The sequence below is a fragment of the Carassius carassius genome, chromosome 37 (assembly GCF_963082965.1).
Source record: "Carassius carassius chromosome 37, fCarCar2.1, whole genome shotgun sequence".
Taxonomy (NCBI): Eukaryota; Metazoa; Chordata; class Actinopteri; order Cypriniformes; family Cyprinidae; genus Carassius; species Carassius carassius.
In genome coordinates this window covers 18,932,024-18,958,253 of record NC_081791.1, presented here as the reverse complement: position 1 = coordinate 18,958,253, position 26,230 = coordinate 18,932,024, and the positions used below count along the sequence as shown (strand labels likewise).

Genomic DNA, 26,230 nt, shown 5'->3' with positions numbered 1-26,230 from the left:
TTTATTTTTTCATTTATTGTGGTCCTTTTCTGCCAAAAAACACCTCAGTGTAAGAAAGGCTGAGTGTGTGAAGGGAGTGTGTCATGAGTGTGCAAGGTGGGTGTGGATGTTCTATCGCAGCGGGCAGCGCGGCTCATTATCAGTTGATTAGCAAGTCTTTTCCGGCCCGCGAGTTTTCTATTTTCCAGAAGGAATAATATCTTCTAATGCACATTGGCTACACTTCAAACAACTGCCAGGAAAGCTAATCTGCCTATTTTCCTATTCATTCTTGTGTTTTGACAATGTCGATAGCCTATCTCAACCTGTGAAAGACTGCCTTTCTTCCTCTTTCTGATATGATTGATTTGGACCAGTCAAATGCCCTCTGCTGACCAACACGAGTGACATGCATCCACCCAGTACTGTTCAACTAAACGTTTCTGAGGTCAAAAAAAACTAAGAGGACTATCAGTTTGTTAGTTTGAGTTCACATGATCAATGTCCCAAATTTGTGATTAGTGACTTAAAAATAATGTAGTATCTTAAACATTGCATGTACTGTACATTTCCTTCATAGGAAGAAAACATCTTTATAATAAAATTTTTCTTTAATTTACAGATTTAAAATGACATGTGGAGCCCCATGTATTCAGGTTAAAATCAATGAACAATTTGCAAGACTAAATTGTGAATATTTGTTTGATTATAGAAAATTGGTTTAGTAAATGCTAAATGTTTTATATCTAATGTCTCATAAATCTTAACTATTGCTTGTCATAATGTCTGCTTAAACTCACTGCGGTTTCAGTAAAAGCTTCTTGGTAAAGCTGTTTTAGAAGAGGAAATTCAACGGTAAACAAATCCCACTTTTTAGCTCATTAAGAACAAAGAGCACAAACAAAAATCAAGACAGACAAATCATAATCAGAGGCCGGGATTTCTTTTTCTGCTTTAAGAGAAAAGAAAAAAGGAAAAGGAAATGAAAGAGGAAAACGGATGGACGATATAGAGGTGGGGGGTGAAAGCGAGAAAACGAGTGGTTTGCACTCTCCTGATGATGTAGGGCTTTCATCTGCCATGGGCATCCGTGAGGGGAAAGCACAGGATGGGTCAGCAGCAGTGTCTCTATGGGCCTGCTGACAGACCCAGGGCAAAATAAAGACCCTGATTAAAGCTGGGTGGAGGGACAGCTGGGGAAAGATGTATGGATAGACAAGCACACTAACATTAGAGCTAAACATAACCACCACGGCGCCATTAAAGCAGTGGGCAGGTGCTCAGACGGCAAGAAATGTATGCTGACCTTTACGGAAAGGGCTTTAGCAGATCCAGAACCAAATATGGGTTTAAAATCACTCACAAATGACACATTGCTTGGAAAAACCGGTGTAAACACATTTATTCTTCTTTTCTCTGCATTTCGAAGGGAATGAAAAGAAATGGTTTGTCACAGTTGCTAACCTTGCTGGATTTTTCGAACAATTAAAATGACAGCAATTTCTTTTTTAAAATGTATTTTCTTTGTTCCCTGAAAGAATTCTCTAATAATGAAGTAAAACAGACATCCATGTATGATCCAGTAATGCAGGACAGACAGTCCGTAATCATAAATCCAGTTTTCCTGTGCTGTAAAGCATTTTGTGAACTACCACTTAGAGGGGTAGTTCATCCAAAAAATGAAAATTATGTCATTATTAAACCTATACGCACTAAAGCTGTATGAACACAAAAGATAATATTTTGAAAAATGTCTGTTGTCAGTGGGGTCCAATGTTGTTTTAGAATTTCTTTAACATTCTTCAAAATGTTCCCAAACGTTCATACAAAGTCATACAGTTTAGTAACAACATGAAGGCGTTTTTTTTTTTTTTTTAGCAAACTATCCCTTTAAGCAATGATTCACATTCATCTTTGAATAGCTACATCACTGTAAATGATACTCAAAGAAAATGAAAATCTTGTTATGCAAGTATCCTGTTACTGAAATATGATTGAGAAAGAATCTTAAAGATAGATGTTGCACACTGTCCTCTACTGGCCACTGCTTGAAGGACATTTGTTTAAAAAATTATGCTTATACAGAAGCAAATTCATAAATAACTGAATCATACAAAAGAATAAACAGTTTGATCAGCAAACGTGTACACCATAATACTGCACCATATAAAACGAGTGATTATCGAATCAAAAATTCACAGCAACTTAGTGTCTGTAAAACATGAAATTTTCATGTGCACTGATAGTCCCTCTATATAGCTCAACCCAAAACAGAACAAACAAAACTTTGACCTTATTGCCCAATTCAGGCTTTCTTAATTGGGCCAAACACCTTCATTTGGTCATCAGCACAAGTTTCTGGAAGGAACTCGAGTTAGATAGTGTCGACGTTTCATTATACAATATTGCACATTAAAGATTCACATATTAAATATAACAAAAAAAAAGGAACAAAATCCCCAAACATTCACAGCTGTCTTTTAAAGCTTGAAATCACTGTCAGCCATTTTTTTTTAAACATGCATTTAAAAACCTAAACTTCACAAAAAAAAAAGTGTATTTTACAAACTAGAACTCCATTTGTTTTCTCACAATGAACATCATCTCCAAGATCACTGTCACTTGTTATCCTTTCATCCCTTTTCTCAAGGATCTCCAAACCCAGTCAGACTAGACTTCCAATGCCAGCACAATAAGGACCCACGGAACTGAATTCACTGGATGCCACTAAAAATAGTGATATACAAGGGGAAAGTGTGCGGGCCCACCAGGACAGAACTCAACACTCTCATTCCACCACCAGGAAAAGGAAACGTGGTCCTGCTGTGATGTCATCCTCTGAAATAGCTCTGCCGTCTGGATACATGTCAAAGTCCTCTCTAGCCATTGTTCATTTTTCATATGGCATTTGTTCAAGGCGTCCAGTGATTTGACATCCCTTTATTAAATGCAGTAATAAGCGTAAATATTACTGAATTGAACTACGCATAAAACTGCAATTGCAGAATCCCACTTAGAAGGTCCCATCGGTCAACGTATATTGTTCAGGCAACCTTTGTAAACATCTCTGGTGACTTTTGTTCACCTAAAATGGACATAAAATAGCTCTGGTCCAATAGGAGAAAGCCATAAAAAGGGATCCAGAACCTTCTCCAGAAGGTAAAAGGCTTCAGTAGCCATTGATATTTCAAAAAGCTGACTGCTATTCAATGAATCTTTGAGAGCCCATTGGCTAGGAGTAGTTTGAGGGGGATTGTTGATCGAGACACCGTCAGAGGAAGTCTGTGGAGACCTGGAGAAAAGAAAAAGGGAGAGTAAACAACATGATCTAACAACCAGAAAAGGTCATTTTGGCAGGCGATGTTCAAGTTGAAAGCAAACCAATCAATCAAAGCACAAAAACCAATTAGGGGGAGTAAAGAAAAAGAGATGCTATCTGAAGATGGTCCATTCGCGCAAGTGTGTGTGAGTTTACATTCAGCAGTTATGTTTGTATTGGGTGGAGAGTGATGGGCGTGTGTCTTCCAGAAGGAGTTTGACGCCCTGAAGTCCCCAAGGAACCCTTCTCCCCTTCCGTCCCCTCTCACTTTCCTGAGAGAATTGTGCTTTTTCTATCTGAGGAAAGAGACCTACCCATAGAGAAACATGGCCTGTGCGGGGAACACCTCACCCAAAGACTAACTACAAACACTGGCAAATGGCAGCGTAGCACACCCCTTGTCCTTCCAGATACAATGCTTACATGCACAAATCTTTCTCCTCACATTTCCCTTAAGATAAACATTAGAATCAACCATTACGAAAGGAATGTTCTGTGCTCAATAAAATGTAAAGGGGATAGACAGCATAATGGCAAAATTAAAGGGCTTTAAAAAAAAAAAAAAAAAAAAGAGTCAACAGATTTTAAATATTACATGTATTGTATTTAAAGAATGTTATCTTTTAAGAAATATATTTAAATTGGTGCTGTCAAACGATTAATTGCAATTAACTGCATTCAAAAAAAAAAAAAATTGTTTACATAATGTGTACTGTTTATATTTTATATATATATATATATGCATACACACACACATAAAATATACATATATATTTCAGAAAAATATGTTAGGTTTATAAATTACATTTTTTATTTATAAATTATATGAATATAAATATAAACATGAAAATATTTTAAAAATATATCATGTATAATAAATATATACAGAACACACATATTATGCAAACAAAATTGTTTATTTTGGATGCGATTAATCGTTTGACAGCACTAATTTAAATATCACATATAAACATGTACATTACAAAAAAAATACATATACATATATTTACACTCATACACATACACATACACTTTATACATAAATGCATGAGAAATGCCATTCATGGATCATCCTTCTCAAATAAATAAATAAATAAATAGAAACTAACCAAAGGCACGGATGAGTTCTCTTTGCAAGGCCCATGTGACTGTGTTGATGAGGCAGGCGGATGTGAGTCCAGCAAAAAGCATATTGTACAGGAAAACAATGTGGAAACTGCCAAGCCAGTTATAACGTCCAAAGTCTCCAAGCAGATCAAACCTTGTGATTCCTACATGTAATTACATGGAAAAAGAGGAATATAAAGAGCTTATAAAGGTGAACATTGTCCAAATTGCAACGCACAATAGAAATATATTGCTGAAATATTGCTACTTAGTGCCCTCTTGTGGATAGACAAAGCAGCATTACAAAACTGAACTGGTGATTTTTAGTCTCACAAGTGGCCTTGATTGTATGGGAACAAATTCCTGCCAAAAGTATTGCTGTCAAGGATAAAAAATAACAAGTGTGAAACAAAAAATTTAAAAACTGAAGTAAAAATATATTGCACAAAATGTAAAAATAAAGGCAACGTTTTCAGAATAGCAAACAATGGTCACGGATCGAAAGATAATGTATAAATCAAAAATGAGCAAAAAATGTCTGCAAGCTCAAAAAAGTGAGAAATAACCAAAAACATGATTATGTGTGCAAGTCGAATAATTTTGCATGAATATTTCATCTTAAATGTGTTTTGAGTTTTGATTCATGCTTATTTTTTTTAAATGCATTATTATTACACATTATTTTTTTGATCCTTGACCATTGTTTGTTATTTTGAAAGCTTTTATTTGTACATTGTGCAATACATTTATACTTGAGTTTAAAAATTTTGGTTTCACACTTATTTTCTTTTTTTTTTTATATCCGTGACTGCAATACCTTTGGCGGAAATTTGATCCCTTACTACAGTACCTATTTTCTTTCTTTTTTTTTTTGTTTAAATAAAACATTTAAATGATTTAGCAGAGCTTTCCCTGAAATCAGTGAAGAAAAAAAAAAAAAAGTCCAAATTGTATCTTGGCCGACAACCGACTTTAAAACCACGCCACTATTAAATATAATTTTACATATTATAACCATATTAAATAATGGCCAGTCGTTTTAAAATACTTACCCAATGTGCGGGAGAAAACAGGCAAGGCTGAACTGAGTATTAAAAGAGAAACACAGTTCCCTATAATCTGTGGAGAGACACAAACAATGATTTTATTTGATTATAAAGAGCCATAGCATCTGAATGAGACGTCCAGCACCATTCCCACAGCCGTTTCATGACTATGAGGGATCTCTGTACCTGTGTGAGGGTTGTGTCCTGTGCACGTGGCAGCAAACCGGTGAAAAGTGGAGAGCTGTAGAATCCAACGACAGAGGAGACCATGAGATACAAGATGATGACCACCTGCACTGCAGCTCCCAGAGAACCGAACATGGAGAATGAAGCAAGGCCCAAGTGAGGGTCCTGCAACAGAGAAAACCAACCATTGTGAGATTATGATGATTATTTATTACTGCAATACCACTATTATAAGGCTTTTAGTAGCACATGAGGGGGATTAAATTAAATTACAAAAACATCCTTGAATCTTCTTTCAGGAATTACTTCTATAGGTCCATCTAAAGACAAATATAAATCCACTAATGTCATGCATCTCACCTCCATTCCTCTAGGCATAGCAGACTCATCGAAGAGCAGTTCGAGCACATGAAAACACACCATCAGGACAGACACCGCCTGAGAAAAACCATCAGTTTGGTTTTAGCATAAGGGTATAATCATAGCCAGTATAAATATTCTATATTCCACAAGGTTTACTCTTACAGTTAAAGCTAAAAGCAGCAGCATGGCCACTGGGTATCCCAGGTTGCGTTGCCATGGAGATGCTCTTTTACGCAACTCTATAATAGAAGAAACAGGGATGAAGCAAAAGCAATTCATGATAGCTAAGTGATGTTTTCAACACTTTGAGAAGCATGTCTGTACCTAAAGCAATGCGTTTGGACTGCACACTCAAAAGTTCATTATTGACGGTCTCTATGTTTGCACTGATCCAACAGGAGGTGTTACCTGAAACATTTGACAGAAAGAGTGTGTAAGAGTTGAAAATGTAAAACCTTGTTAACTTGACAGTAAAGTTTCTTTGGACATTGAAAATAAATCTTTAGAGGGTGGGGTCCCTTCCTTAGCAGCAAATGTCTCTTTCTCACATCCTGACACTCACTTTTCAACTTCCTGGACAGAGAGGCCTCTTCAAACGCTGTGCAGTTCATCGTCTCTTCTAGGTTCTCCAACAACTGAAAAAAATAAAAAATAAAATAATATATATATATATATATATATATATATATATATATATATATATATATATATATATATATATATATATATATATATATATATATATATATAATATATATATATATATATATATATATATATATATATATATATATATATATATATAAAACAAAACTTCATACTTCTAATTCCTCCTTAAATATTTACAATACACAAAACATTCGGGGTCAGCAAGATGTTTTAAATATTTATACTTTTAATATTAATACTTCAGCAAGGATACATTAAAAGTGACAGTAAAGTGAGTAAAGACATGAATAATCATTTCAATAGAAGCCATTCTTTTAAATAAATAAATCAAAGAATCCTGAAAAAAAAAAAAAAAAAAATATATATATATATATATATATATATATATATATATATATATATATATATATATATATATATAAGGGGTGTAATGGTTCACATAATTCACGGTTCGGTTCGATACAATACACTGGTGTCACGGTTCGTTTCGGTACGGTTTGGTACGTTTTAGATGCAGCAAAAAGAAAAAATTGGCAGATAAATTTCCTTGATTTTTAAAAAATGTTTTATTTATTAAAACTAACAAAGTATGTTTGTTTGTTTTTTACATTGAACAATGATGGAGCTTTTCTTTACCCATCTTCTATGGTGTTTTCTTAGCAGCATACTGTATAAAACAAAAACAGCTCCTTATAAAAAAAAAATGAAAATGTTATATTAGTTATGAACAAATGCAAAGATGTAACTTTTTATATGGAACTCTATAACTCTTTATATTGAGTGTGTTTTTACTCAATTGGTTCTCTATAGGGCTTATGTTTTTTGGAACAAAGCAGGAATTACGGTCTGTCTGAAATGGGCTCGTGAAGGAATATTGTATGGGGCTCAATTCCATTAAGCATGTTCTTAAAACCTACGTTTTCCACTACAGAGTAAGGCGCTCGCTCACTCAGTACGCGCTGAAGGCTCGTTGCAAAATGGCCAATGCGTTTAACAGACCAGAAATAGAAGATCCTCCAATAACCAACAGGTCTGGTGTTTAGGTGCACTTTGGATTCCCTGTAAGCTATAATGGTGATGATAGAATGAATGGTAAATAGTAAGGTCTCATATCCGCGGCTATAACGTAAATGTAGCTTACCAATCGCCGTGGTGGTGTCTTTTGCCCTGTTTGAATCCGTTGGAAATGTCTATCTAAATGCTGCGGGGATAGTTTTGTTGCGTGTATGTTTCTCCTTTTTTCCGTCTTCCGTCCCAGAAACTGACACACTAAGGTGTTAAGGTGTGGACATATCGTTGTTTTTTATCCACCACTCTCTTGCCATCACCATTATAGCTTACAGGGAGTCCAAAGTGCACCCAAACACCAGACCTGTTGGTTATTGGAGGATCTTCTATTTCTGGTCTGTTAAACGCATTGGCCATTTTGCAACGAGCCTTCAGCGCGTACTGAGTGAGCGCGCGCCTGACTGAGTAGCCTAACATAAACATATAAGTTGGTGTTTTTTTCTTCTTCGGGGGGTGTCAGGGGCGTTGCCTGTTACGTCGTTTGGGTTATTGGGCTACCTTGTTGAACGCATATCATTATATTTCACAATTTTTTATTTTCCAAATATAATTAATTAGTCCAACGAACCGTTCGGTCCATAATGCGTACCGCGTACCGAACCGAAAGCCTCGTACCGAACGGTTCAATACGAATATGCGTATCGTTACACCCCTAATATATATATATATAACGGTCACTGTCACAGGAATAAACTACATTTTAAAACATTCAAATAGAAAATATATTTTGACTTTTTTTAATGTATTGACCAAATAAATGCAGCCTTTGTGAGCATAAGTGACTTATTAGTAATTAGTAAATTAAAAAACATTATTATTATTTTTTTTTTTTACATGACGACCCCTGTGGAAATACATCACAATCAAAATGAATTTTAAGAGGTATCTTGTCCACCTACCCGAGGTTTGACCAATAAGCTCCCAGTGACGCTAAACATACGTGAAAGCCCGAAGGGTGTGCACACTGTTACAAGACAAAAAAATGAATATTTATAGAAAGTGAAATGCAGTAAGATATCAAACTAAACATCAACAGTAAATGACTCAAAACAAAAAAAATGTAACCCACCAACAAATTCTTAATAATATATGCACTCAAACACACTTACACAAAAGCAGCAGAACTCCAAAGAGTGAGATTCCAGAATAAAGATGGGGAAGGTAATATTCCCAAAGGTCTGAAAAGCACAAGAGAAAAAGCAGACTGTTACTAAAACAATTTGTTTGTCTTGCACTTATTCAATTAACAGGAAATTTGGGAGTCGAGCTGGCATTAAAAAGGATCCGCTATTTTACTGAACACAAAGAGACTGAACAAGTGCTACTTCTAACGCTTCACAGCCTCACCATAAAGACTCTCACGGGCAGTGTTGTGATGGATGAGGGCTGATGCCACCCAAACAATGCCCAGCACCAGCAGACTGAGCAGCAGCAACATTACAGCAGTCTCATAGACTCGTGCCATAATGCCCTTTCAGAGGAGAAAACACATATCAAATTGACATCAGACACAGAACCCAGTTTAAATGTTCTGTATTTGCATTTACTGTTACACTAATGACATTTTTACCTTTTTGGACCCAGCAAATCCTTCTGATTCAGTAAAGAAATAAGCAAATGGCATGAGGAAGACTAATGAAAGGTTTGAGAATAAGAAGACTAGGTTCCACAAGCCTGAAACAGAGACAGAGAGAGAATGAGTATGTAAATGGACAATGATTTTGTACTTTTACCATATTAAAAAAGCAAAAACCCACAACCTGCGTAATACACAATGCACATTTGTGGTTAAACTACTGTTCAAAGTTGGTTTCAGGGAGAGTTTTTTTTACACTTTTATTCTGCAAGGATCAATTATATTGAACAAAATGGACAGTGATTATTTCAAAGGTAAAGATTTCTATTTCAAATAAATGCTGTTTCTTGAAGGTTTGTGAAATGTATCAGTTTCCACTAAAATATTAATCAGCACAACTGTTTTCAACATCTGTAATAACACATAAGAAATGTTTATTAAGCACTGAATCAGCATATTAGATTTCTGAAGGACCATGTGACACTAAAAACTGGAGTAATGGCTGCTGAATTTCAGGAAAAAAAAAAAAACTATGGCTCTATGGTAGTATTCATAGACGATATTCAAGTATGGATTATATTGTGTGTTCAAAGAGGTAAATTGGTGAAATACAAAAAATAAAACCCACCAAACTAATCAACCACTAGGGGGCAACCATGTGCCATACTGACTTCATCTAAAGTGCCATTAAGTTTTTTGTTCAGGATTTTTTCTCTGTTAGTTTAAGATTTCCTTGCTAATTCCATTGTGATCACGTACGATACTTGCAGCTTATGAGATCTGGTGTTACACGTGCACTGCAAAACACTATACGCTATAGGCATTTCATCATACGCCTACAAACTAGATAAAGTGCAAAAAAAAATCTGGATTTTAAACTAGTGTCCTTAGATTTACAACCAGAACATATTATACTCTTGGCAGACTTGCCACTATCCCCAACATGTGATAACACAATACTATGACCTTGTGGAAATAAAATCAATAACATTTTGGTTCAGATTGGGAAACAAAATACTAAAGTTGTCAGTGAATTAGAATGGCAACAGTATTGATTCTCTTTGAAAACCAGTGTTAAAGTCCCATAATCCACATGTGCAAAGCAAACTAATAAGTTATTTATGTGTGTGCGTGTGTGTATTTACCACGGATGAGTGAGCCATTGAGCCACTGCATGTAGTAGCTGTGTGGGAATGTGAGCAGTACTTCATTGGACAGGATGGAGATGGGCAGGAGCAACACTGCACATACGGCCACTGAGAGTGTGAATGTACACAGCCACAGCCTGCAGAGTGAGAAAAACAGTCAAAGAAGGGCGAGGACGTGTTTTGCAGCCCTTTACTTTGACATAGTGCCAGCTGTGAAGGGAGGTGGTTGTTAAACACCACGCTGGAGACTAAAAAGCAAACTGTCCCCTTACAACCATTCAGGGCAAATTAATAAAAAGCAAAATAGCCACCAGTAGGGTGCCCTTAGCAGCCTAGTCTCCTTCAAATCTGTGCGAATTGCTCTGAAATGTAGAATTTGACTGCCATAATGAGACATTTCTGAGTGAAACAAGTATCAACCACTTAAGTAGGGTGGGAGCTGATTTCATGCATTTGGAATTTATTGGATGGCGAAAAGTGGGATGTTAAACACTCGAATAGAGCCAGACTGAATTTATGCTTGCTTGCCTAAAGAGATACAGTATTTGGCTATTACTGATCATCCAATATTCATATGGCATACATTAAGAAATTAAGGAAAAATTTCCTTACGCAATTTTGTTGACAGTGGCATCCTCAATGTCGTCTGTGGGCAAGAAAGGAAAAGGAAATGAGTTTCTCACCTTTTAATGTCACCATTATCCTACGTCAGAAATACTAACGTCTAGACTCACAGTTCAGCCTTGAAACTAAATTGAACAAAACAACAACCCTGCAACAATGACCCGGATATACCATGAAGCTATTCCCTGAAGTAAACGCAACACTTTTAAACCCTTATTTGAAAAAAATTCAGGTGCTTCTCAATAAATTAGAATGTCGTGAAAAAGTTCAGTAACTCAACTCAAATTGTGAAACTTGTGTATTAAATTCAATGTACACAGACTGAAGTAGTTTAAGTCTTTATTTCTTTGATTTTGGCTCACATTTAACAAAAACCCAACAATTCACCCATCTTAACAAATTAGAATACTTTAAAAGACCATAAAAAAATACATTTTTAGTGAACTGTTGGAGTTCTGGAAAGTGTGTTAATTTACTGTACATAAACTCAGTATATGGTAGGGAGTCCTTTTGCTTTAATTACTGCCTCAATTCGGTGTGGCATGGAGGTGATCAGTTTGTGACAATGAGGTGGTATAGAAGCCCAGGTTTCTTTGACAGTGACCTTCAGCACATCTGCACTGTTTGGGCTCTTGTTTCTCATTTTCCTTTTGACAATACCCCATTCAGATTCTCTATGGGGTTCAGGTCTGGTGAGTTTGCTGGCCAGTCAAGCACACCAACACCATGGTTATTTAACCAACTTTTGGTGCTTTTGGCAGTGTGGGCAAGTGCCAAATCCTGCTTGAAAATGAAATCAGCATCTTCCAAAAAGCTGGTCAGCAGAAGGAAGCATGAAGTGCTCCAAAATTTCTGAGTAAACGGGTGCAGTGACTTTGGTTTTCAAAAAACACAATGGACCAACTCCAGCAGATGACATTGCACCCCAAATCATCACAGACTGTGGAAACTTAACACTGGACTTCAAGCAACTTCTCCACCCTTCCTCCAGACTCTAGGACCTCGGTTTCCAAATTAAATACAAAACTTGATCTCATCTGAAAAGAGGACATTGGATCACTGGGCAACAGTCCAGTTCTTCTTCTCCTTAGCCCAGGTAAGACACCTCTGGTTTTGTCTGTGGTACAGGAGTGGCTTAACAAGAGGAAAACTACAACTGTAGCCAAATTCCTTGACACGTATGTATGCCTTAACCCCAGCCTCAGTCCATTCCTCATGAAGTTCACTCAAAGTCTTGAATCGATTTTGCTTGACAATCTTTATAAGGCTGCGGTTCTCTCAGTTGGTTGTGCATCTTTTTCTTCCAAACTTTTTCATTCCACTCAACTTTGTTAACATGCTTGGTTACAGCACTCTGAGAACAGTTTTGAGTTGATTAGCTGATTGGCATGTCATCATGTTCTATTTATTGAGAGTGAATTGGTGGGTTTTTGTTAAATGTGAGCCAAAAATCACCATAATTAAAAGAACCAACGACAACCGACTTAAACTACTTCAGACTGTGTGCATTTAATTTAATACATGAGTTTGACTAACTGAAATAAATTAACTTTTCCACAACATTGTAATTTATTGAGAAGCACCTGTATATATTTGTAAGAGATCTTGGGGATGCCTTTGCTGGTAGATTTTACATTATTGCTTGTGAGGGGAAAAAATCCGTTCAAAATCAGCGGAATTTGTCTCATTAAAAGGGATAGATTGAAAACATGAGGAAGAGAGAATGAAAAATAAACCTAAAACTTTCATAAGTGAGAAGAGCAAAACATGCCCAGTGTGACAGAGCTGCAGGGTAGATATGTGTGACATTTCCTGGGAGTGCTCCAAGCCTAATGCAAAACAGGTTTTCTGCACATATTCTTAAAAACAACCAATATGCAACTGAAGAAACTGCTTCAGCCCTCCACGATCGGTGCACATTCAGACAATAAAATGGACTTTGATATTTAGAGGTGTCAAAAAGATAAAACTATCTTAAGTGATCGTTTGATTTGAAAATGTATGATAATGGTAATGGCAATTGCTTGAGTTGAAGTTCAGTATACAATGTTCTTTAAGTGTGTCTAACGGGATGTTCTTACATCGCTCTGCACTATTTTTTTAATTTGTGATAATACAAGCATGTGCTAGATGGACACATTTGAAATGTTGTGATGACACAGGAGCAGCTGTGCTTTTGGGGACTGAGGTTCAAGTCTGAACTAATGTCCCAGAGCACTTCTATTAGTTCTCAACTGACCCATATACTTCTAAAAGGCAAAAAAGAGAAAAGCTTAGACCCCTGAATTCTGTCCTGCTTTACTTAGCTGTTTTGGACAAGAATGCATCCTGTGTGGACAGTTCCTAACAATCTTTCAACAGTCTAAACAAGCCTGATCCATTTTGCACAAGTCAGACAAAATAAACAACCCTCAGATTTTCCACTGAAGTAGGTACAGCAGAACCGGGAAAGAGCAGAGAGTTCAATTACGGGGTGTACAGCAAAACATGAGGTAGTGTTCTCTTATGAAACCTCAGGCAGTGCTCGGACAGGGGGGCTATGTTTATCTCACAGGAACATTCCTCATCCCCACTGCTGCCCTCCCTCAATGTTACATAACTGTTGTCGACTGCAATCAGAAGCTTTGACTCTGCTATTCTGGAGCTGATTTCAGATATTCAACCAATAACACTGAATACTTCACTATCTAAACATGACTGGGTACCAAACAAAGCATTTTTGAAAAAGTGCAGGAGCATGACCATGTCAGGTTGTGCTGACCAACAAATGGAGAGCAGCTATAGCAAATCACAGGTGTGCTTTGAAGGACTGGACTACACGAAGCCAAACAACTGCACAGGGTCCGGGGGTCACGATAAACTTACCAGTGACAAACTCAGCATTCTTCTTGAAGTGAGTGAGAATGAAGTGCGACAAGATGTACAGGCAAATGAAAAGCAGCACGCAAATCTAAAACAGAGAAAATAGAAGAACCTCAGTGCAATTTGAAAAAATGACATTTACATTACATTTACAAACAACATTAAGTAATACACCGCAGGCTTGTCATTCAAGAATAATAATAATAAAAAAAATTTTAGCATGCCAAACCATATCAATTTAGGATTTTCGTCTTGTATATATTGTAAGATTTCTTTCTCTCATAAAGCTTTGGTATGACGTCAAAAGACACTAAATATAGTCCATAGATCTATTTTAGAAAGTCCTTCTAGGAACATTAGATCCCTACACTGAGTCTCCAGACAATTTCATTACATGTAAGAGCAGTGTGAACATTCTTTAAAACTTTTCATTTCATGTTTCATGAAGGAATAATCTAAAACTTTCGTGGAAGACTGGGTGTAAATGGCACATATGGCAGTATATCAGAGATGACATACATTTTCATCTGCAGAATCATGCAGTTAATATGAGCAACAGAACCGTCAACAGGAAGCAACAAGACATGCAATGCAAACACACTGCTTAGATGTGTTGCCAATTTAAGTTATCAAGGACACATTAGATGTAACAGAGTTCATGAAATGCACTCCAACACAGCCCCATTATCACTGATACACGCTGTTGTGCACAGTCCAGATTGCCTTTACAGCTCTGTGACATAAGAGCTCCTAATCAAGAACATTTGGTTCTTAATGATAACACAGAGACTGGTGAAGAGGTGGGATGGGACGGGTCAAAGATATTACAGAAATACATTTCATACTCTTCATAAAAGATAAATGTAAGACCATGCATTTAGTGTCCCAGCAAATAAAAAATAAAAAAAGTAATTTGTGTGGCAATAGCAAGTGAATCAGCAAGTGTGCATCAGTAAGTATAGTGTCATTTTTCAATGCCAGCTGTCCCTTTTCTTAGAAATCTGAATTCCAAATGAATGAACACCCACAATACAGACTTGAGAATGTAGGTAACAGCACCAGATGGAGCATGAAGATTACAGCTCAAATGCAAATGAAGAGTTAAACCAGTTACAACTGGGATTAGATAATACATTAGACAGTAAAGATTTACAGGCAAATTAGACATTTACAGCACATTTTGAGATTTATCACAGTAACTTAACAGTTGGTCATATTCAAAATGTAAATACTGCTAAACATGAATTAATTAGCGTTATCTTTACTTGAATAATGATAAATCTGGTTATGTATTATAATATTTGTTACTAAAACTATAAAGTATTATTATTGACACTGCACAAAAGTAGCATGTAAAAAAAATACGTTAAATTTGGGCTGCAAAACGATTACTTCATTCAAAATAAAAGTTTGTTTACATACTATGTGTGTGTACTGTGTATATTTATTATGTATAAATACACACACACACGTTTTTAAATATAGCCGTGTGTGTATTTATATAAACCTAAACAGTACACGCATACATCGTATCATAAAAAAAAATTTTTTTAATGTGATTAATCGATTTGCAGCCCTAAATTAAATTATTACAAATAATTAAGTTCCTAAATCATGACAGCCATAAATAATTTTAGTGCTGCAACATCTCAACATTTGACCAGAAGAGAACAAATAAATACAGTATTTGATGCAAAAGTAAAAAAGCAAAAAAATAAATGAAAAAATAACATTTTATGAATATTGAAGCATGTGCAAAAAATTTGTGAAAAATTACATATAATAGACTTGGTTTCACAATTACCTTGATTTCATGTCAATGTCTCATTTTACTTTCAAATAAACCTACAAAGCCTCAATCTCTAAAATCAGATGAACACATTTCCTATAACATGCTGGCATCAGACTGCTATTCTTCTTTTGCTGCTATTTTTACATGGAGGAAGGGCAATGTATGATTCGTCCCATCCTGAGAAAAACTTTATTAACCCATAATTAACCTTTATCCTGATTTAAGATACAAGATCTGCATGTGGAAACAATACTTCTGACAAAGGAAACAAAAGACATGATTATTATGTATTTAAAAGACACCTAGGTATGCTGTATGCGATATATTGAGTGAACTGAAGAAAAAAAAAACAATTCTGAAGCACCATATGTCCAATAAAAGAGAGGAAGAAAGACAGCAAGAGGAAGAGAGATGAGGGAGGGGAGGGGACATGAAACTGGGATTTTGTCTTCAAAGTGCAAACAGCAGTGAAAACAATAGATCTTTGGGATACTATCACTGAAGCGCTAAGGTGTTCACACAGATTTGTTTGCTCAGCGTTTGAATAGTCAACCAACAAGTTAAAACAGCCAAGCTAAAATATAGCATGTGAAAACTGAAACAAAAGATTGCGTAAAAAAACAGTTGGATATAACATGAGAATACATGTCCAATCTTATTGTATTGCCAGTCAAACAAATGTAGAAAAATACCTCATTGTTTTTTGTCTATACAATGAAAGTCAATGGGGTCCAAAACAACACTGAACTCAACTGACTCTCATTTAAAGTATCTTCTTTTGTGTTCCACTGGAATTCCACGTTAGAAAGAAACGTCACACAGGTGTGGAAAGACACTCTGTGATGACAGAAATGTCACTGTTTGGGCAGTTTCCCTTTAAATCCTTTCAAACAACCAAAAGGGTGGACAGAGACAATATTTACCAGTTTCTGTAGGTCAACAGACAGAAGATAAGAAACTAAATCTTCTATTTCACTAATCTAATTGGGCAATGGTGGGCATGTTTTCAAACCTCTTCATCGATCTTAGTCAATGTTATTGTGACTGGCCATTTAATGTAAGTGTAATTTTAGTATGAACAGGAAACCAGGTCATCCATAGTGTATTTGCTGACCAATTTGGCAGGACTAGTTAAAAAGCTGAGCTCAAAACATTCAGAATCTTAAGGCTTATTTAACTGCTCTGGGTAATTCTCACTGCACAGTGAGACTTGGAACCAAGTCAAAGTTATTTACTCAAGTGAAACAGACTATTTAGCAAAACAGTCAGCTATAGAGTGACCGTGAATTGACACAATGATAAAACAACACCTGAGGTGTCCTGGGATAGACTAGCAGATGGACAGACGTGTGACAAAAACACTAATAAAGTGATTTGATCAGAGGTACTCAACCCATTACTAGAAAGGATTAGAATAGAACGTTGAGGAATATCAAATACAAACAAAATTCTAGTTGATTTTTAGGAGGAACAAATTATAATCTGTACAATCATAAAAAAGATCCCTTCTTAGTAAACACTATTAAACATCTATGGGTGAGAGTACAAAACCCTCTATTGTTGAAGGCCAAGTAACATTTTCAGATCTGCACCTTAATAAAGTGTATTACATGCACTGCATTCCTTGCACATCAGAGTGGGAACCGTGCCAAACCTTCTACTCCCTCTAACACACTGTGCCTCCTGAAGATCAACCAAGAACAAAACTGACATTGTCATAAATATTGTGTTTGGTTTGCAAGTGGAAATTCAATAGTTCTGAGTTCCACCCAAGGATCCGTTTACAAAAGAAGGATTTTATCTGACATATTAAAACATCCGTGTATGTTCTTGGTTTAATTCAGCTGTTTATTTAAATAAAACTGATGTAATTTAGGTGGTAACAACTTATGGTAACAATTTAACAAACTGTTTGATGTAAGTGCAAATATCTTGAAATATCAAAAGATTTAAAAAAAGGCATTAAATAAATTACATTACATATATATATACAGTACAGACCAAAAGTTTGGACACCTTCTCATTCAAAGAGTTTTCTTTATTTTCATGACTATGAAAATTGTAGATTCACACTGAAGGCATCAAAACTATGAATTAACACATGTGGAATTATATATGGAATTATATACATAACAAAAAAGTGTGAAACAACTGAAAATATATCATATTCTAGGTTCTTCAAAGTAGCCACCTTTTGCTTTAATTACTGCTTTGCACACTCTTGGCATTCTCTTGATGAGCTTCAAGAGGTAGTCACCTGAAATGGTCTTCCAACAGTCTTGAAGGAGTTCCCCGAGAGATGCTTAGCACTTGTTGGCCCTTTTGCCTTCGGACTGCGGTCCAGCTCACCCCTAAACCATCTCGATTGGGTTCAGGTCCGGTGACTGTGGAGGCCAGGTCATCTGGCGCAGCACCCCATCACTCTCCTTCTTGGTCAAATAGCCCTTGATGCCTTCAGTGTGACTCTACAATTTTCATAGTCATGAAAATAAAGAAAACTCTTTGAATGAGAAGGTGTGTCCAAACTTTTGGTCTGTACTGTGTGTGTGTGTGTATGTATATATATATATATATATATATATATAAAGTCTAAATCAAAATACACAGATTTATTTAAATCAGTGGTTCTCGAACGGATTTACTTCAAATTCCAGGTCTTACACTGGGCATCAAATGGCAACCAAACACAACACCAAAACTGTTTTTCATGCAATAGTAAATTATTATAAAAAAACATGAAGGCATTTTATTAGTAGTACAATTAACTATAAAGCATAGAAAATTAACAAATATAAACAATGACAACCTTGTTAATATATAACTAACAGCATAAGTGATTAATCAGCAGTAAAGAATCACCAAGCCTTGTTAGCAGTATTAGTCATATTACTAAATGACGGACCCAGTCTGACTGTACGCACATTGTATGCATTGTGCGCATCTTTGTACGTCAACAACAAAAGTTATGTAAAGCATTTTCTCCACCCTTTTAAAAGCTGCTTCTACTATGTTACACTAACTACAAATAAATTGCATGGCTATTTGCATTATATTATTTGCAATTGTACCTTCAACACTGTTTTCCCTTTAGTCTGTGATCACAGCGTCATGCGTTTTTTGGGTCACAGCCCACCAGTTGAAAACCACTGAATTAAAATTATAAATCCCAGATAAGATAAGCATCAGCGACAGGGATCAATAACCATGACAGCATGAGCTCTGTGGTGCCCACGGCCTGGGGCAGGACAATGGCTCTGATTTACATTATCTAGCGGAACCCATCTGTGCATTTCACTAAGAGAAGCATTTCTCATTTTCCAGGAGGATTACAGCTTTGCAACACACAGATAACAACAGAACAGAACAATGTATAAATAAGAAAGTATGCACTTAAGATGTCTGAAAATAGAGTTTTTGTTTGAAAAAGAGATTAGTGGTTTAAAAATAAGCACTAAATGTATTGCTGAATGAGATACATTTTGAAGGAGTAAAGGTTAACTCTAACTGTCTCGCTGTAAGGTTCTTAAGGTCTGAAGTTCAATTACAGTTGTAATTTATTAGGTGTTGAAAGACATCTTCACGCATGAGCATGCCAAAAGCTCATTTGTTCTCCAAAATGAGCTCTGGATCAAAAAAAGCCAAGCAGTCTCTTCCTTTGCCATTCAGTTTTACAATGAGCAGCTGTGCATCCCCATGTAATAGTTCTTAACGTAAATGGATGCCTCAGGGTCTCTTTTGTGTAGACAATACTCTATAACAAAATATTTTATAAATAATTAGCAAGAACAACAAACACAATCATGATTTTATGAGAACATAAAGTCCTCAAGTAGGCCTACATTCATACAATCATCTAATCAATCAATTGTTATTGAATTCCATTAGGACAAACACAATTGCGCGTTCAGATTGTAACACCGCACGCGGTTCTTCATAACACTATGTAAACAAGAGAAGCAAAGAGAAGAAAACTCACAATGGTTTCTCGGACTCGGTCGTGAAATAATTGCTCTCTAACCGTCACGTCTTCTGTTTCCATGCTTTGAAACCATGTCTTGGCGTGTTCTCTGTTATAACCTGTAAAACATTTAAGTCTCCAAGACAATAATAGCCTACGTGGAAACTTTCTCAAGCTAAAGCGAACAAACGCTTCCCAACTCCAAACGCATCGCGGTTGCTCTAGCTGAAGTCAATGGGTCAACGAACTACTCCCGTTTTACTTCAGTGAGGCGAATAATTACTCCTCAAAAGACTATTCACCTGCTAACAAGGAAATTATAAAAAACTATGAAAGTCTTCTAGTCAGCGTGCTCACAGATGCTCTTCAAATAAATCGTTCAGAGACGCTCTCCAACTCCATCTACTGAAGGGGCTGGACTGAGGGAGGGGCAAGGGGCGGGGATTTATTTATTAAATTTATTACTAATTAAATTTGCAGACCCAAATAAATTGATAATATCAAAGTATCTGAAATACTTTGTCATAATAAGAAAATATTTATTATAAAAATACATAAATAAATAAATAAATAAAACTACTCTGACAATAAAAAAAAATCAAGGAGGCCAAAGTCTTTTTTTTTCTGGGGATTTTTTATTATTATTATTTATAGTATTTTAGTATTTTATTTTAAATTTTGTGGTTTTTTTAATATATATTTATGCACTTTAGACTACAATAAACTAAAATACAATTGAGTGATACACAATTGTATTCTTTGATATTGTTCTTAGAACTGAGCTATGAATAGGTACTCTTTGCTCTTTTCACAAGCATATCTTTTAAAACAAATAATAAATTGTGTTAGGAATAAATATATTGTAATTAATAATTGTATAACAAATAAAAAAAAATATCTATAAAAATCATTCAAAAATGCTAATTTGGTGCTCAAGCACAAGTTTGGTGTAAACCAAAATAAATGTATTTGACGAATAGAAAGTTCTAAATAACTTTTCTGTCATCTTTATTGTCTTCTTTACTTGATCAATTTAATGCATCCTTGCTAATAAAAAAAAAAAAATCAATGATTAAAAAAAACAAGTTTAAACATTAATGTAGATTAACGTGTTTAAGGTAGCTGTCTGAGAATTCAGCATGTTTATCCTGTAAAAACATTTTTAAGATGTCCAGTGCATTTTAGTAAATGTCAAATGTTCCATGTCTGAAAAGTGTTCACAGATATTGTAAATCAAAGTTTACTCTTTACAACTGTGTCATAATCAAACCAAAGTCCATACTGACACAAACGCACATGGAAGTCCATAGGTTATTACTTTCTGAAAGTGAATGATTTAAATTTTAAAGTTAACTTCAAAGCGATAATGCTGTGATCTGTTGCATTCAGTCTTATATTTTTTATTGCTGACCATGTCATAGGAGTCTTCTAAAACAGTTTGTTATATGAATGAAGCTTGATCTGTATGCTTTTTTACCTGTATGATTTTTTACCTTGAAAGCCAGTGATATGGGTGATATGACAGAGTGTAATGAGAGATTATCAAAAGCATAAAACCCAAAAATGGCAATTCTGTCATTATTTACTCATCCTCATGCCAAGTCCCAACCTGTATGACTTTATTTCATCTGTGGAACACCAAACGAGAAAATACTTACCAAAATGTGTTTTCCTTGTTCATACAGTAAATGCAGACCAAAGCTATCAAGCTTAAAAGGGGGAAAAAGCACCACAAAAAAAACGATGAAAAAGTAGTCAGTATGACACACGCTAGTCTTACATGATAGATTTACGTGAGAAGCAGGCAAAATGTTCCTTTTTGGGTGAACTATTCCTTTAAAAACTGAATGAGATTCACACAACATCCTTGTCCATAAACTTTATTATTAAGCAGTTTCATAAGCATGTCATTGGCTAAACTTGAAAATGATTGACTTTTTTCCAAGCTCCTGTGTGCAGCTAGAATGACCTCATGGCTAAAAAGACCATGATCACATATGCCTTGTGAGCAATGGGTGGCCCATGGCCTTCATCACATTTACCTGGGCAGAGACATCCATGCTCTTCTTTGGATACTAACCTTCGGTGGTTTTGGCATTGGCTGGGCAAGGGAATTCTTCCGTATCCCATCGTACGTAAGCGAAGCCAACCACGCAGCAGACAGAGACCCCGTCAGACGTCCACGAGCAACTTCACCACCACAACCAGTGGGCCTGATTCGGTTTGCTGGTCAGATTTGTGTTGGCATTTACTTCGGCTCTGTGGCTTTAATAAGAAACAGTTCTCTTAGCTTTTTCTACTTCCTAGTGCTGCCACTGAGTGTAGCTACAGGTATTCATCTGGTGTCCTCTGTGGGCCAGCAAACCTCTGACCTTCAAAAGACCCTCATTACATGCATCATCACATCATCCATCTTCTACAGCAGCAATCTTTCTCCTCTGCCCATCAGCATTGCTGGCAGTGTTACGGCTGCGCAGCACAGCACCTTCAAACCTCTGAGGCCAGAGCCACTTGGTGAGATGCACTATACATATCACATTTAATGCATATCAACCTAGTTAACAGGAAATGTTCTAAGAACTGGCTAACACTCTGGCAAAATTGTTTGAAAGGGTTCTTGCAGTAATATTAATAGAACGTTCATTCAGAATTATTTGGCCTTTAAAAATGTTCTCAAAATATTTGCAAATCAACATTAATTGAATGTTGTTGTTTAAAAAAAAAAATCATATTTAGATAATTAGTTCGTCTATATTTTTTTAATTGGCCTGCTTGTTTGAGAATATTCAGAAAATTCACACAATGTTTGAAAAATGATAGACTGTAATGTTCACCTGAAAAATTGTCCTTATTTACGCACCCTCATGTCGTTCTAAAGCTGTATGAGTTTCTTTCTTATGCTAAACATAAAAGGAGATATTCTGAAGAATGCTGTAATCAAACAGTTGATGCTGGTCCCCAATGACTTCCACAGTATTTCTGGAAGTCAATGGGGACCAACTACTGTTTTGTTCTTCATAATATCTTCTTTTGTGTACAGCATAAGAGATAAACTTATACAAGGTTGAAACGACATTAGGGTGAGTTAATTATGACAAATATTTCATTTTTGTGTGAACTATTCCTTTAACATTCACATTACCAGGAAAAAAAAGGTTTTAAAACACTTTTTTTAAACTGGAACTAATGTAAACTTTTCTGAGAACATATTGTTGATACTTGGGTTGGGAATCTACACAGCTAAGTTCCTGAATGTTTTCATAACATATTTGAAATTCTTAGAATATATATATTTTTAGCTAGGTAAAGTCTGATGTTTGGGTTACATCATGTGCAAGGTGTTTAATTAACCCAATATGTGTTAATCTTCCCAAGGGCCTTGTCTGTATCATCTGAGTTTAGGTGTGCTGGTGTAACGGGTTATTACTTATAAATTTGGACTTCACTTTATGAACCAATTAGGAGATCAGAAGATTGTTATGTTCGACTACGGAGATGGAGAGTTATTGCTGAGGGATGACAGGACACCACTGTTAAGGTAAGTATATAACTTTTATAAATGTTTGTTTGAACACACAGGCCTTTCCCCTTTTAAAGTAAACACAATAAAATAAAATAAATAAACAATTAGAAGTGAATCACTTAAATTCAATGAAAAGAAATAGAATAAGTCACTGAACAAATCACTGTCAGTTTTACACTAGAAATACATTAATAATGTACCCAACAGCAAATTGACAAAACCTGTTCAGACTCAACCACAATTTTGTAATATCACGCTCACGTCGACGATAGGTTCAATTTCCAAATACTCAATCACTGATATCAGTCTTTTCTATTAGATATCTCAGTTCTCAGTCCCGTATGGAGAAGGAAAAAACAGTCTCTGTGCAGGAAAAGTTTTACCTTGAGCAGGGAAAAACAAAATATGAAATCAAGATACTCTCTTGGTCCTTTAAGATGAATTTTCTTCTTTTTTCGTCCAGTATCCGATTAGGTTGGCTCGCCATCCATGAGAATCAACTCCACTCAGAAAAAAAACCTGACCTGTTCAAAAGGCCAGAAATGCACCACCGCATTTAGTCAACAATGGCATCACATAAGGCAAGTATCTCATCATCAGAGTAAATTAAATTTTAACCATACAAATAATAGTAATCAGTGTTTTACAATATTGTACCTTTTACAATATTACATTGCTAATAAACATTTCTCTTTTCAGGCACGCGCACGAGACATGCACGTGAAGCAATTTGACTCCAAGTGAAAATGACTGAACTCACTCAGCACAATGAAATTGTACAATAAATAAAAATACTCCAAAAATACAACATAAATCTTATGAACATAACAAATGAAATAAACTTCTGTTTTTCTCACAAAAGTAGTGTTGTGTTTCTTATTTAAACATTAAATTCAGCATACACACATAAATGAACTCACCACATCCAGATATTCACTTTCCAGCAATACGACGATGTAATTAACCCATCGATCGTCACAGGAGTAAAACAACTACAGAATCCACTCAATATCGTCCTCTTTTAACAATCCTGAAGAGATGTAAAGACTATTTTTATAGTTTTACTCAATTATTTCTCAATTTTCTTTATGACTAAACTAGACGAATTTCTCTCAGACTTCTCCACTCTCCGGTCTCGCGCATCTGCTCTGTGGGCGGATCACATCAACAGTATTCTGATTGGCTGAACCAATAACCCTAAATATTACAAATTATTTTTCCCACATAATTTATTCAACGAAAAAGGTTTGTTGACATCACCAATCTTTAATTATTTACGTTTTTGTGAACCCATTCATTTACAAAAATATATTTTATAATACTGAATTAGTCTGGGTTACACTGGCTTTCTCTTCTCCGCTGGGATACTGTGTTTTCCACAACACCACTGCCACATTGTACTACGTATCAGACTGTATAGCACCCCTGCTTGATTTCTTCTGGTTTATTCCATGGTCAAAGAACTCCTGGTGTATTTTCTGCTGCCATACCGTCTGCTATGTGTTCTGACAGGAGGGGGTTTCTATGAAGAAGGCTGGAGGAAGGCTAGAAATAATTCTTAATGAGTACAGTATAAAAGAAATGGAGGCACTGAAGGTGTGCTCAATAGGCTAAGGCTATAGTTTTGAGTTGTCAGCTGGGTATATAACATTTATTATTTTCACTTTGCAGTCTGTTTACATATAATCAGAAGGTAAATAACATATTTGTCATCGTATTATTTTCTTACAATCAGATATCAGTGATATGACTATCACTGTCAGAAGAAGCTTCTCTGGAGGAGGTCACTCGCAGCTATAGGGAACTGGCTAAACTGTGGCATCCAGATCACAACCCCAAGCAGCAAGCAGAGGCACAAAAGATGTTCATTCAGATACAGGAGGCATATGAAATACTTCTCAACAGACATAAGACAAAAAGAAGGCAATGATCTTCTGAGGAAGAGGTCACATCGTTTAAAAGACACAGAGTTCTTTCTCACATACTCGAGGAACAACTGATAAATTGAATCTCAAGTAATAAACGTGCATCTTTTTCAACAAGAGTTTCTCATTTTTGTTCAGAAAAGTTCTCCCCCGAGGAGGACAACTTAAGGTCCTCTGCCATCTTGTGGCAACATTAAGTATTAAAACAGTTGTTTTTATGAGCTAACATAGCGGTCTTCCACGGGGAGATGGCGACCCCAAGGGGTTCGGCCAATAATTATTTGCAATTTTTTGTAGAAAAAACGAGAAGTAAACAAATAAACAAAATGTATATAATAATTACAAAAATACAATATTAAATGCTGTTGTAATTCACGCATTAATTCTTTTTAAATTAATGTATATGACTGAACATTTTTGAGTAAATAGTATATATATTAGTGTAAATTAGTATGACTTTGTACATCAGAACAGAGTATTATATGGTATATGCATGTCACCTACAATAATAAAAAGAAGACGAAGAATATGTACACTAATTCAATAATTAATGGTTTAAGAATTTAGAATATCATGAATGTATCATTTTTGTCTAATTATATGTTCTATAAAACCACCTGTTACCCTACACGGGGAAATAATTAAGTGTTGATTTAATTTAAGAATTTTGTATTTATGATCAGTGTTGGGGAAAGTTACTTTTAAAAGTAATGCCTTACAATATTGCGTTACTCCCTAAAAAAGTAACTAAATGCGTTACTTCGTTACTTTTTATGGAAAGTAATGTGTTACATTACTTTTGCGTTACTTTCACGTTACTTTTTAAATATGAGCAGGGCTTGATTGTTTTTAATATAAGAAGTTCTATTTATAGCAAATGTAAAAGCCCTTTCACACCAAAAAGTGTAATGAATAAACCTCAGGCTGAAGGAAAAGTAAATTCACGTCTGTACAGTAGAACACAGGAGAAGAAGGTTCAACACTCTTCAGCAATAAAAAAAACAATGAAGCACAATTGTTAGTTTATCTAAAGTCATTTTTTAATTATTAGTATGGTTGAACTGGATCATTAAAGGTCAGCAGCA

General features: G+C 35.6%; 1 protein-coding gene and 1 pseudogene across 1 annotated transcript; one reads left to right on the top strand and one right to left on the bottom strand.

Moving 5' to 3' along the window:
* Positions 1-1,356: 1,356 nt before the first annotated feature.
* LOC132118277 (limb region 1 homolog-like protein) lies at positions 1,357-20,111 on the bottom strand. The gene is made up of 16 exons (XM_059527998.1): positions 19,716-20,111; positions 13,951-14,035; positions 11,074-11,107; positions 10,459-10,598; positions 9,308-9,411; positions 9,085-9,208; positions 8,847-8,915; positions 8,637-8,701; positions 6,563-6,635; positions 6,325-6,408; positions 6,163-6,239; positions 5,998-6,075; positions 5,638-5,802; positions 5,458-5,524; positions 4,408-4,569; positions 1,357-3,271 (listed from the first exon to the last, which is right to left on the bottom strand). The coding sequence occupies exons 1-16, from the start codon at positions 19,776-19,778 to the stop codon at positions 3,186-3,188; spliced, it is 1,476 nt and encodes a 491-aa protein (XP_059383981.1). The 5' UTR covers positions 19,779-20,111; the 3' UTR covers positions 1,357-3,185.
* A 1,077-nt stretch (positions 20,112-21,188) lies between these two features.
* LOC132117730 (dnaJ homolog subfamily C member 22-like) lies at positions 21,189-25,197 on the top strand (annotated as a pseudogene).
* Positions 25,198-26,230: the final 1,033 nt, after the last annotated feature.